General features: G+C 37.6%; 1 protein-coding gene across 2 annotated transcripts in view; it reads right to left on the bottom strand.

The window, feature by feature from the left end:
* ZNF366 (zinc finger protein 366) overlaps positions 1–14,519 on the bottom strand; it is a 114,035-nt gene that overhangs the window by 21,285 nt on the left and 78,231 nt on the right. For both annotated transcript variants that reach the window (XM_051992439.1, XM_051992448.1), the window contains exon 3: positions 14,283–14,474. In XM_051992439.1, the coding sequence (XP_051848399.1) occupies positions 14,283–14,474 (192 nt within the window). The remainder of the gene's footprint in view (positions 1–14,282; positions 14,475–14,519) is intronic.

Genomic DNA, 14,519 nt, shown 5'->3' with positions numbered 1-14,519 from the left:
ATACATGCATAGACATATATCTTTATATCATATAAATACATATAGATTTATATAAATACTAGATAAAAGTATTTTGAGTATATATACGTATGTGTATATATAATATATGACTATATAGTATATGTATATAAAGTGTATATATATATAAAAATGCATATATATATATATATATATACACATAATGTGTGACTATATATGTATGTATGTATATCCAAGTGTGTGTGTATATGTATGTATAAATACCTTAGCTTAAAAAGGCCAAGATCTCCCACTACATCCAGAGCCATCTCCATTTGTCCTGATCTCTATCTTGCCACTGGACCCAGATGGCTCTGGAGGAAAAAGTGAGACTTTACACAACCCTCGTTTACTTAAATCCAATTCACTTGCATGTTATGATGATCTCCTTGACATCATGGTCCTCTCCGAGAATAAAGGATAAACAGGGAGATTACAATGAAATTTCAAAGATGGGCAGAAAAAGATGGCAGTCAGAGATCATAGACTTCAATTCAAATACTCAAGTCAGCAAATACTGACCAGGGAAGGCTCTGTGCTGGAGCTGGGAGACGGGAGAACATATAATCTTCCTGCGGGTGACAAAAGGTGGGATTCCTTATTCCTTATAGATGTTAGTCCTGCCTTTTGCATCAATCAACAAGCACACTATAGCAGGAAGAATGTTGGGTTTGGAGTCAAGAGACTGGGTTTCTGATTCTAACTCTGATACCTATCTGATAGTGGAGTTCAATTCCTGATTTGAAAAATAATGGGTTTGTGGAAAATGACTGGATGCCCATCAATTGGAGAATGGTTGAGTAAATTGTGGCACATGAACGTTATGGAATATTATTGTTCTGTAAGGAATGACCAGCAGGAGGAATCCAGAGAGGACTGGCGAGACTTACATGAACTGATGCTAAGTGAAATGAGCAGAATCAGGAGATCATTATATATCTCAACAATGATACTGTTTGAGGATGTATTCTGATGGAAGTGGATCTCTTCAATAAAGAGACCTAATTCAGTTTCAATTGATCAAAGATGGGCAGAAGCAGCTACACCCAAAGAAAGAACACTGGGAGATGAATATAAACTGCTTGCATTCTTGTTTTTCTTCCTGGATTATTTATACCTTCTGAATTCAATTCTCCCTGTGCAACAAGAAAACTGTTCAGTTCTGCACACATATATTGTAATCAGGATATACTGTAACCTATTCAACATGTAAAGGGCTACTTGCCATCTGGGGGAGGGGGTGGAGGGAGGGAGGGGAAAAATCGGAACAGAAGTGAATACAAGGGATAATGCTGTAAAAAATTACCGTGGCATGAGTTCTATCAATAAAAAGTTATTTAAAAAAAGAAAGAAAGAAAAATAATGGGTTTGGATAAGATGCCCTCCAAGGTCCCTTCTGGGCAGTTAGGTGGTGTTGGGCCCAAAGTCAAGAAGATTCATCTTCATGAGTTTAAATCTGGCCTCAGCTATATGCTAGCTATATGACCCTGGCCAAGTCACTTAGTTCTGTTTGCCTCAGTTTCCTCATCTGTAAAATGAGTTGGAGAAGGAAATGCCAAACTGGTCCAGTATCTTTGCCAAGAAAACCTCAAACAGTCACAAAAGGTTGGACATAATTAACCAACAACAATCCTTTCCAGCTCAAAATCCAACATCCTATGAAAGGAAAATTGCTGAAGCATTGATTAAATGTTTCCTATACTCTAGGCAAAGAGGAAAAAGTCAAACATTCCTTGCCCTCAGAACACTTCCATTTTGATTATAATCTTCTACAAGGATTTTTAATCTGCAAGGATCTTTGTCTCTTCCAGATTAGAGAAAATATCCTTTGGATGAATGCCAAATTTGGTTCACAGTCTCATTACTCTCAATCTGTATAAGCATTCCTCACAGAGAAAGCCTGCCAGGATATTAGTTAGGTGCAAACTAGAAGTATGTGAGCGAGCCTGAGGCTGGCCCAGGGAAGTGGTGGAAACTGGGGTGATGTCCTGGACTTCTGAGGGATCCACAGCGCTTCCCTCTTCAAAGCAGACTCTGCATCTTCCCTTGGCAATGCATCCTGGTCCCCAAACAATAGCTATATGACTGTAAGTTCTTCCATGAGCTTTGATCTCTTCATCATTAAACTGAGTATAAAAAATTTGTACTAATTGGATCACAGGATTCTTACTAATAAGTATTTTGTAAACTGTATTATTTTATTAAATATTGTAGGTTATTTTATTATTATCCTTACTAGTTTCTTAAAACCCTTCTCATCAAGATCTTCCTCATATCTATGCTATATCCTTTCTTCTCCCTCCACATGCCTAGAACACCACGATGCTGACCATGTCTCCCCATGGCTTCATTCTACAGAAGACATCAATGTCTTGTGAGCCTTCTGAACCTTCCTCTTCCCCTCCCCTACCTCATCCCCTTCTTTCTCTACTCCTTTCTCCTAATGATGTAATACCTCAAATTATCTGGGTGACACATCTCCACTTATAAAACTCCAAAGAAAGTCATTTCCTTGAGGGACAAGATATGGAGCAGGGTATATACCACTATAGAAAATTTGTAGGCAGCTAGGTAACCCAGTGGACAGAACACAGGATTTGGAATTAGGAAGACCAGAAATCAAATCCTTCCTAGCTATGTGACCTTGGGTATCTGTAAAATAAAGTGCCTTGCAAACTTTAAAGAGCTATATAAATGCTAGCTATTGCAATATTATATTGTTGTTGTTATTATTAAAATGGGAAGGCTGGAATTTCAGGGACAGAAGGAAAACTGAAGGTCCACGATGGACTGCCTGCCAGATAGTCCTTAACCTTCCTTGGGATTGGATACACATGGAAGCTCCGTGTTTCCCTTCTCTGAGGGAAAAGGTCAAAGGGAGCTGCAGAGGCCTGCAGAGCTGGAGAAAGGCCCCTGCTGAGCTGACCTTCCCTTGCATTCTTCTCCCCCCCTCCTCCTTTTTATTAAGAAGGGTGTTCCTTTCCTCAAAGGGAGAGGGAGGGAGGGAGGGAGAGAGAGAGACTGTAAACTGTCCAAAAGGACCGTGAGAAAACAGGAAGCTTTGAAAAGTACAGAGAAAGCAAGATGAAATCTATTTGCAGGCGGGTCCCTGGGGACATGCGAGCCATTGTTAAGCAGGCAGTTCATACAGCTATATCCTTCCTTCTGTTGAGGAGTAATTTGGTGCCAAAAGGCTGCTATCTGGTCATTGCCTTAACCCCCTGACTACCAACCCAAATCCTTGACCGTCTCAAGTCTCCTTCGGGGACAGGGTCACTGCCTGGAATGAACCTTCAGAAAGTCTCCTGGCTAATTTCTCCTTGAATAATCCCCTGCCAGGACATCAAAAGACCTAACCACTCACTGCCACCCATTACAAGAAACTAACCCCAACTCTAAAGCTCACTGAGCAGCTGGACCTGGTGCCGAGCCCCCATGCGCAGATCGACTCATACACTCATGCATTCATCCTCTAGTCCGGGTCTCGGTAGAGGTTGCAGATGACTTGATGATTCATGACTTAAACATCTCCCTTCTGGTTTCACCCATCTCAAAGGAGACTTTGTCCCGGAAATTCTGGATGGCTGCTTTTCCTGGACAGGTTTCCCAAAGACAGCAGCTGGTTCTTTGCTATTATGGAATGAAACAGCTCCGAAGATAGCATCCAAATCAATCCCAGCATGCTTACGCAGAATCTGGGAAGCATATTCTTGAAACACGGCTCAAGACGACAGACTCTTGTCCCTGGCTTAGCTCCAAGTGACTCCAACTAATAAGGACCAGAGAAGTAGAGCCAATGGCAAAGGAACCCAAAGGGGCAATAATCTTTTTTCAGAAATAAAAAACAACAGCTATCTCATTGAAACTATCCCCTTCAATAATTTTCCATTCTATTGTTAATGCTGGATCCCACAGTGAGTGAGCTGGACTCTGTGTCCTGAACAGCTGTTTCCACTGAGGTCAGTACAAAATAGAAGAGGCTCAGAAAATCACAATTTAGAGTGGAAAGGAACTTAGGTCATTAACCCCTCATCACTCACTTACAAGATGGAGAAACTGAGGCTCAGAGGTCATAGGACCATAAATTTAGAACTAAGAGACCAAGAATTGATTCCTATCCCCTTCTATCAAAGATAAGAAAATTGAGTCCCAAAGAGGTTAAGTTGCTAAAAATTATGTTATTACCAGATTCAAATCCAAGTGCCTGATTCTAAATCTTGGGTTCTTTCTGTTGCAATATACATTAAAAGGCAGAAAGACCATCACAAGGTCAAGATACAAGGAAGCATTTGATGGTGAAAGGTTTTAAAATCCATTTATCTAATGCTTCAAGGTTAACAAAGTCCTTGTCTCACAAGAATTCTGTGAGGTAGGTAGCACAAATGTGATTTTTTTTTTTCCTGAGGCAATTGGGGTTAAGTGACTTGCCCAGGGTCATACAGTTAGGAAGTGCTAAGTGTCTGAAGCCAGATTTGAACTCAGGTCCTCCTTTCTATCCACTGCACTATGTACCTGCCCCTACAAATGTGATTTAAAAAAAAAAAAAATTCAATTGATGGAATAAAACAAACATTTCCATAACAGTATTATGAACATTGCAGATGAAACTGCAATTATGTACAGTTTGCTATTCCTTTAAAATATAATAGTTATGTAAATTTCCTCCCACTTTTCTTTTTCTCTGGATGCAGAAAGTATCTTTCTTCATGTCCTTTATAGTTAATTTGTGTATTTAGTTGCTCAGTCTTAAAACAATATTGCTCTTACTATATACAATGTTCTTTCAGTTCTGTCATTTTACTCTTCATTATTTTATGTCTTTCCACATTTTTCCTAGAATCAAGCTCATCATTTCTTATAAATGATTGCATTATAATCATTTACTACATCTTGTTCAGCCATTCCCTAATTGATGAGCATCTCTGCAATTTCCAGTTCTTTGCTGCAATAAAGAGAGCTACTATAAACATTTTAGAATATATAAGTTCTTTTCCTTTTTCCCTTATCATTTTTGGAAATAGACTAATGCTTGATTATAAATATTTTACTAATGAAGAAACCAGGTCTCAAATTAGATTAAACGACTTGCCCAGAATCATATAGCTATTGTGTTCTAACCAAGGAATGTTGTAGACTCTCTTCCTTTGAGATCCATTTTGCTTCAAGACTTTCCAAGTCCATGCTGGGAAAACTGGAAAAGAGTATGGCAGAAACTAGGCATAGATTAACATCTTATACCCCATAGCAAGATAAGGTAGAAATGAGTACTTAACTTGACATAAGTCAAATCAATTGACATTTATGTCAATTGACATAAAGGGTAACATGATAAGCAAATTTAAAAAGCAAAGAATAATTTACCTGTAAGATCTATGGAAATGGGAAATTTATGACCAAACACGAGAAAAAACATATGAAATGCAAAATGAATAATTGTAATTACATTAAATTAAAAAGCTTTTGCACAAGGCCAATGCAACCAAGATTAAAAGAATTTTCACAGCCAGTGTTTCTGATAAAAGCCTCATTTCTAAAATATATTGAGAAACTGACTTGAATTTATAAGAATCCAAGCTGTTACCCAATTGATCAAAGGATAAGAATAGGCAGTTTTCAAATGAAGAAATTAAAGTTACATACAGTCTTATGAAAAAATGTTCTAAATCACTATTGGTTAGAGAAATGCAAATTAGAAGAACTCTAGGTACCACTTCAGAACCTCTCAGATTGGTCAATATAACAGAAAATAAAAATGATAATTGTTTGAGGAGATATGGGAAAATCATGACACTAATACATTTTTGGTGGAGTTGTAAACTGATCCAACCATTCTGGAGAGCAATTGGGAACTATACCTAAAGGGCTATAAAACTAAATACCTTTTGATGCAGCAATACCACTACTCAGTCTGTATCCCAAAGACATCATAAAAAAGGGGGAAAGACTCATAAGTACAAAAATATTTATAGTAGCTCTTTTTGTGGCAGCAAAGAATTAGATATTGAGGGGACACCCATTAATTGGGAAATGGCTGACCAAGCTGTGGTATATGAATGTAATGGAACACTCGTGCAGTAGAAAAAAATGAACAGGTAGATTTTTTTAAAAACCTGAATACACTTACATGAACTGATGCTGAGTGAAGTAAACAGAACCAGGAGAACATTGTATACAATAACAGCAACATTGTGGAATGATCAACTATGATCGCCTTAGCTCTCTCAGCAACAAAATGATCTAAGACAATTCTAAGAAACTGGACATGGGAAAATGCAATCCACATCCAGAGAAAAACTATGGAGTCTGAATGCAGATCAAATCATACTATTTCACTTTTTGTTTTTTTCCCAAGGTTTTTCCCTTTTTTTCAGTTTCTTTCACAACATGAATAATATGGAAATGTCTTTAATATGATTGTACATATATAATATATCAGATTGCTTTCTATCTTGTGGAGGGGGAAGGAATGAGAAATATTTGGAATTCAAAATTATACAAAAAATGAATGTTGAATATTATCTTTACATATAGTTGGGGGAAAATGAAATATGTACCAAAAAACCCAAAAAAGATTCTTAAGTCCACTCCCTACTGACAAAATATTGATGTCTCACATTAATGCACATCCCAGGAGTTCCTTTTGGCTTCCACCATGGTCCTCTTGGATCACAGTATTGCTCCACACCCACCATAGCTCTCCTCTGCACTTTTCTTTGGATTCCCTATGACTCATTAGACTGGAATTTCCTGCCAGTTCTAGAAGCCCTTTCTACCTGGCTTCACCTCATCTCTTGGTCTGGGGAGGAATAAGGTGAGCAGCCAAGTAGGCAGGCAGGTGCATTATTCTTAATGAATTACAAGTTTTGAGGAGTGCTCCCCTGTGGGTCATTCAGTGAAATCCATCCATTTCATGGTTAGTTGTAGATAGAATCATTATTAGGAACTTATCATTTACATTAAAGCCCAAGAGCAAACCAGGTTTAGGCTTTGATGTGAAACAAAGTGAAGAAGGAGAAAGAAGAGGAATAGAGAATCCAGGTGTTGTTTCATCACTGCCAGGTGGTTCAGCCTAAAGGGGGCATTTGTGTTGGAGAAGAATTTCTGTTGTAAGATATAGCAAGCCCTGTCAAGAGGGAAGAACTTGGCTATTTATTGGCAGCCGAAGGGAAATGGTTCAGTAGGGTAAAGTATATTGTAATAAAACACTGTTTAAGTTTTACAAAAAAAAAAAAAAAGTGCTTTACACATACAGATAAAATTCTTATGACAGTATAAGGTAGGAATGCAAAAGTTATTTTTGCCTTATAATCCCAGGGTCTAGCATAGCATTACGGAACAGAGAAGATGCTTAATAAATGCTTGTTGAATTGAATCCTAATTTATTAATAAAAAAATTGAGGTGTATTTGAAGTCAAAATACTTGCCCAAAGTGATACACTTATTAAGTGGCAGAGCTAGGATTTCTAACACCCAAATCTCACTGACCATCAAATGTGAAAAGGAATGGTTAAATTCGAATGGATTATGCTTGTCAAAAGATTTTCAGATCACTAGGAACACACAAAGAATGCCACAGAGAGCAGATGCAATAAACTAATGCTTTCTCCTGCGCCCCCAAGTTCCCTACACACATGAGACCCATTTCTCCTAATATTTCAGGAATGATCAATTTAGGAAAAGAGGTGTCTTGGTAAGTAAGTGTTCTCTAAAGCTGAGCACAAGTTTCCCTTGTTGCTGGTTGTGCAGATATTTCAGTTGTGATCCTATTAGGAGTTTTCTTGGCAAAGACAGTGGAGTGGTTTGCCATTTCCATCACTAGTTCATTTTACAGATGAGGAAACTAAGGTAAACAGGGTTAAATGACTTACCCAGGTCATACCACTAGTATGTGTCTAAGGCTGAACTTGAACTCAGACTTCCTGACTCTGGGGCCAGGATTTTACCTACTGTGCCACCTAGGTATCTACAAGCCATGCTTTTACAACATAAGTTTGGTGATAATGCAAATGATATGGCATCTACTAGTAAAATATTAACAGAGGAAATTTTCCATCTTCAAAAAGAATATTTCAATCCTCTAAAAAAAGTATCCCTGGAAAACAAATTAAATGTTGCTATTGTCTTCTTCCTTTTCTCCACATTCACTTCCTCCTCTTCCTTTTCCTGACAGTGATTATAACGGAGAATTCTTTGAAATAAGCCCCCCAGGCCTAGTCACTGTTCCCTCTAGTTTTGTTTTGTTTTAAAGCTGAAAAGGCAACCACACACAGAATTAAGACGACTAGATGTCTGATTGGGGTTTCATGATATCAGTAAATAAAACCTATATAGAAGTTAACTGGCAACATTTAATGATAAGAATAATAACTGTGCTGCTTGATAATTAAAACCAAATAAATGATTGTAACTTCTGATTTCCTCACTATGCCTTAGGAAGCTCATAATTGGGGAAATCTCATCATTCTGCAAGATTCCATTAGTCTGCCTGCTCCACCTGTCTGCCCTTCTGATTGGCTGTAGGGCCATGAGTTATAAAGCCTCCTTTTAAGGAAGAAGCTGAGCTCAATCATTTCCCCATTTCTCATCTAGCTGCCTTACTTTGGAACTTCTGGCTTCTTCATATGCCCCTTTGTTGGGGTCTTTCTCAGCTACCATCCTTCTATGTACTGTCGTCCCCTTTTAGAATATAAACTCCTTGAAGGTAGAGACAATTTTTCTTCATATTTTTATCTCCAGCATTTAGCACAGTGTCTGGCACATAGTAGGGGCTTAGTTATAACAGTTATATCTGACTAGATCCCTAAATTATTCTACTTATATTGGGAATACTCATATGCTAATACTGTACAGTCTGTATGTCTTCCTTCCAGAGAAGGAAAAAATATAGTATACTAAAAAAAAAACAACACTTCAGATCTTCATCTCCTCAAAGAATTCCTTCTTCACTGCACTTCAATTATAAAATGACTTGCCCACTTTAGACCTCACTATCTTTTAGAATTTCACCATCTCTACTACCACCAAGACTTGGGACTTTTTTGAAATTCTATATTCTGCAAAAACCTTTTTCCATCTTTCTATCTGTCCTGCTCTCACTATTCAGTAACCTTCTAATGGCCTCTATGATAATCTACAAACTTTTCAGCTTGACATTTAAAACTTTTCACAATCTGATTCCAGCCTTCCTTCCTCTTCATGATCTATCTTCTAGTCAAATCGACCTATTTGCTCCTCTCCAAAGTTGGTCTTCCATCTCTTGCCTTTGCATAGGTTATCCATGATGGAGATGCACTGCCTCCTCATCTATGCTTCTTTCATTGCTCAACTTAGTTGTGTCTTCACACAACTAAGAGACTGGATCAATTAGATTTCTAAGTCTGCTTTTTTTTTTTTTTATAATATCAGTGTAAAGGGCACTGGGTCACTTAGGCATGGCAGTCCTGGAGGTCGCTAGGAAATCTCCTGAGTTTAACAGAACAATGAAATTAGTTCCATTTGTTCATGTAATTATTGATAACCCTGATATTTATTAATGTTTTGTCTTTCACTGAATAATCTGGAACCTTCTCCAGAATTTTCTAGGTCATTAATTTTGTGAATAATTCTATAAATGTGCTTAGCTGTATTCTAGCCTCTCTATCCTGCTCTTTTTGTTTTTTGATTCTTTTTTTCCAAGAGAGTAAGAAGTTTTGACTAAAAATTGAGATATTCTTCCGCCAGTACCGTGGATGGTGGACTGAAAAACTCCTTTGTAGTTTCTTCAATGAGTTGCTTCAATATGGCCGTGTTTGTCAATAAGAAAACTATTCCTTGCGTTTACACTTAGTAGAAAGTACTAATGATCACTTCTTTTGTGCTTCTCCATGAAGTTTTTCTTCTTCCCAGTAGATCCTAGTTCTTCCTCAAACTGGCTTATTTGTATATTTTTACACTGTATCCTCCAAAAGAATAGAGCCTCCTTGAAGACTGGAAATGTTTTTGTTTATGTATCCCTTGGCTAGTACATTTTTATGCACATAGTACATGCTTAATAATTGTTGCTTATTATTATATCACCTCAAAATCCCTTTTCTTCTATGGTGTCCCACCTTCAAATTCTCAGGCTTTGCTAACCCCTACCACCTGATTTTTTTGACCTTTTACCAAGTCAGTAGAACACTGATTGATGAAATCCTGAAATTGAGCTGAATTCATTTACTTCAAATTTATGTTACCCAATCTCATTTGGGAACCGACAGACAACTTCTTAATTCTTGTTGACTCACTTTTCCAGTTTTCACAAGAGTTTGTTCTAAAATTTTCCTTTCTCTCTACTCCACCCATTCATTAATCCAAGCTTCATATTTAAAGAAAATTATATAGGTTATTACTTCCCCTTGATCTTCTTAGATTTTTGCTTTGTCACCTTAATTAGGAATCTCTATTATTATTGCTAATTTCTCCATTTTTGTCATTGATTCTAATCCCTCTTCCTTAAAAAAGGCATTTATAGGGGCAACTAGGTGGTGCAGTAGATAGAGCACCAGCCCTGAAGTCAGGAGGACTTGAGTTCAAATCTGGTCTCAGACACTTAACATCTTAGCTGTGTGACCCTGAGCAAGTCACTTAACCCCAATTGCCTCAGCTAAAAGAAAAAGCACATTTATAAAGCATTTACTGTGTGCCAGTAGTGGCTAAATAGGGAACTAGAAAAAGTGAAGCTCTTGCTTTCAGAGTGGCCCCTATCAATTTGCCCACAAGAGCTCCATGCTGAATAAAGCCCAGAAATCTTAAGGATGCAGCTTCAGAGTAAATGGAAAGATCTAAGAGTTCTAAAAAACCTCCTCTAAAAAACTTGCTGTAATTCTCCCTTATTGATTATTTACGATTTCCCCACAACATCCTTAGATACCCTCAATCAAAAAGACACTTTCATTTGCTTTATTGTCCTTTTTAGCTATCATCCTATTTTTCTTTTCTCTATCAGTACCTCTACTTCCTCACTACTCAATATTGAACCCCTTGCAATCTGGTTTCTGCCTTTATTAAGTCTGGCAAAATCTTTTTTTCTCAAAAGTCACTCATGAATGACAAAAGTCTCTCCTAGTGACTAAATAGGACAGCTAGAGTGAAAGGTATGGGATCAGGAAGACCTGAGTTCAAATGTGGCCACAGAGATTTACTAGCTGTGTTATCTTGGGCAAATCACTTAACCGTTTGCCTCAATTTCCTCATCTGAAAAATGAACCAGAGAAGGAAATGGCAAAGCATTCCACTATCTCTGCTAAGGAAATACCAAAAGGGATTTTCACAAAGAGTCAGACATAACTGAAAAATGACTGAACAACTACAATGAGTAAATAAAACAGCCCCTTTCCCTCTTCATCATCTGACTTCTCTGCAGCTTTTGGCACAATAAATCATTCCTTCCCATTCAATACTCTGTTCTCCTTTTATTTTAAAGACATCATCTTCTCTAACAATTTCTGTCTTCTGTGCCAATTTATCATCTTCTTCCTGACTCTGTAATGAGAGTATTCCTGAAGGTTCTCTCCTTAAAATTCTTCTCTCTTTAGATATTATCCCTTAGCAATTTCATTCATTCTCATGGCCTCAGCTACCATGTCTAGGAATAAATACTGACAGACTGGCCTTCCCTTTCAAACCTTTAGATCTGTAACTCCACTGATTTAGATATTTCAACAGCAACTCAAACTTCAACTTGTCCAAAAAAGCTTAATAACCCCGCTAAAATTCCTCATGCAAATCCACCACAAATTGTTCCTCTTTCTGACTTCACTATTTTGTTGTTATCTCCCAGGTCCACAATTTTGGGGTCATTTTGTCTCTTTGCTAACCCATCAATTCCATCTCTACAAAATCTATATCTAGTCCCATCCCATTCATCTCACTGTCACCACACTATGGACCTTCTATTATTACCTGATCACAATAATTTTCTAAGAGGTATTTTTATCTTCAATCTCTTCCCTCCTGCAATTGGTTCTTAATGCTACTGCTAGAATGTTTTTCCTTATTCCTAGACTTATGTCTCTTTAATACTTAAAAGTCTCAGTGACTCTCTATTGTTTCTAAAATAAACTCAAGCTTCCCTATGATTAGGCACCTTTCTAAACTTTTCAAATATTATTTCATTCTTCATAACCTACACTAGAGGTATCAGACTTCTCACCCAAAACTCCCTAGTATGACCAGAACCAGATTATATATAATTGGGAAATGTTTACATATGTGTGTGTGTGTGTGTGTGTGTATGTGTGTGATATGTGATAAATTCTATATATACATTTATACATGTGGCATGCATATATGTGTACATACATTCACATAGATACATATATAATGACTGAACTATAATACATATATTCAAACATACATATATAATATATACTGATATATGTTATATAGTTATATATAACTGGGAAATATTTAACAAAATAAATATAATATAATATTAATTTGAACTTTTGTAAGTCAATATGACCCACAAGGATCTATTTCAGTTAAATTTGGTCCATATTTTAGCCAAATTAAATTTCTCTCTGCTCTCTGAACACATATGTACTTTCCTTCCTCTGGACCTTAATTTATGCTGTCCAAGACTATCCCTTCCTATCCTTCTATCTTTTGAATTTCTACTCACCCTTTAAAGTCTGTAAAGACCTGATCTCTCTGTCATAACCCTCCTCTTCAGACCTTATACAGAACTCGATTTTATAGTTTTGAGTTAAATGTATGTTATATGGGGAATTTACAATTCTCTATGTAATTCAGTCACTACACTGAATTCCAGGAGGGCAGGCATTGTGCCTTAAATTTTTTACCTCCTGCCAATATTCATGTCACTTGCTCTGTCCATCATAGGCTTAATAAATTTTTGTTGAATATATGAATGCAAGTTGTATCACCTTGCCCTCACCTCCCTTGCAAGGGGCATAGCTCCTTAAACAGACTAAAGTTCTACCAAACAGATATTAATTTGTGATAAATGAGCAAATGACCTAGAATATTGTGGGCTACTAAGAGTGAGTTTTAGTCACTAGTTTAGAAAGCAAAGTGAAGAAACTAATTCTTGATGAAGTGTCCTCCAGGGATGGATATTAGTGTGGATGGGGGAGAACGACAGTGGAAAGTAATTATGAGCGGGTACTACCATGCTGGAGGCAGGGCTACGTAGAGCAGAGAGGTATAAAATAAAATTGAATAGTTAAAGGGCATTAAACGTTAGTGCTGGGGTTGATGCAGCTGTCATTTTTGTCCTGAGTGAGAGAGGGGCAACTCGGTTTTTCTAACTCTCCAAAAGAGTTTTGCGTCACACCCCACTTTATCCTTCCCAGTCCTACACTGTGACAATAACTTTCTCCTTTCCCCTCAGATACTGTGCACTTAAGAAGCTCAATGAGCCCTTTATCTAGTTCAAGTCATTATGATCTAGAGGTCTGTTGAAACAAAAATAGTATCATTATACCTAACATTTTCAATGCTTTATATTAATGTCCTCATTATAAATGTATTACATAGCATACAATCATGTGCTATATATATGTATCTGTAAATATACATATATACACCACATATTTTATAAATGGTTACATGCTATATGTTATCTACCAATCTATCACATGTGTGTATGTGTAGACATGTAAACTTGAGTTTACCTTCTATCATGAGAGGCAACTTATATCCATGAAATCATCTGAGAGAAAGAAAAAACAGACCTGTTCCTCAAGGGAAAGAATGCCTTCATTTTTGGCCTTTCTATCCCTAACCCAGTGCCTGAAAATAGAAGTAGTAGGTTCTTAATGCTTGCTGATTATTTTGTGGTTTACAGCATCCCATCCAAAATGGATCTCAGTTACAGAGGAGGAAACTGTCTCAGAGTGACTGAGCAACTTGTCCAGAATAACCTGTACCACAGACCCAGCACTACCTTGTGCTCATCACACAGGGAAGGCCATGTGGGGCTGCTATGACTTGCACACTCACACCTGAAAGGGAATTATGGTTCCAGCTCTGCTGCTGATTTTACATGTGATTTTGAGTGACACTTAAATGCTTCTGAATTTCCATTTCCACATCTGTACCATGACGCAGAGACCTCCAAGTTCCCTCCCAGCCCTCAAAGGCCATAAACAATTCCTTGATTCCTGGTCTAGAACCCCAAATCTAACTGAAGAAGGTCTTTTTCCATTTAGTTTAGACCCTTTACTTCCACCCACAGATGGAGTTGCTCTCAGCCTCCCTTTCCCCTCTGCTCTCCTGACCTTGCATTTAAAAGGCTTCACATCCGAGTGCACGATCATATGGGCTTTCAGCGTCTGCTTCTGCACAAAACTCTTGAAGCATAGATGGCACTGGTAGGCCCTAATATTGGTGTGAATCAACACATGTCTCTTCATGTTGGCCAGCAGGGTGAATTCCCGCCCGCAGATGCCACATTTGTGCTCCTTTACACCCTGCAAAGAGGCAAATAGAGTGGTTAAAGGCTACCGCTTGCTCCT

The sequence above is a fragment of the Antechinus flavipes genome, chromosome 1, assembly GCF_016432865.1.
Source record: "Antechinus flavipes isolate AdamAnt ecotype Samford, QLD, Australia chromosome 1, AdamAnt_v2, whole genome shotgun sequence".
In the NCBI taxonomy this organism is placed as follows: domain Eukaryota; kingdom Metazoa; phylum Chordata; class Mammalia; order Dasyuromorphia; family Dasyuridae; genus Antechinus; species Antechinus flavipes.
This window is presented reverse-complemented; position numbering and strand designations above follow the sequence as displayed.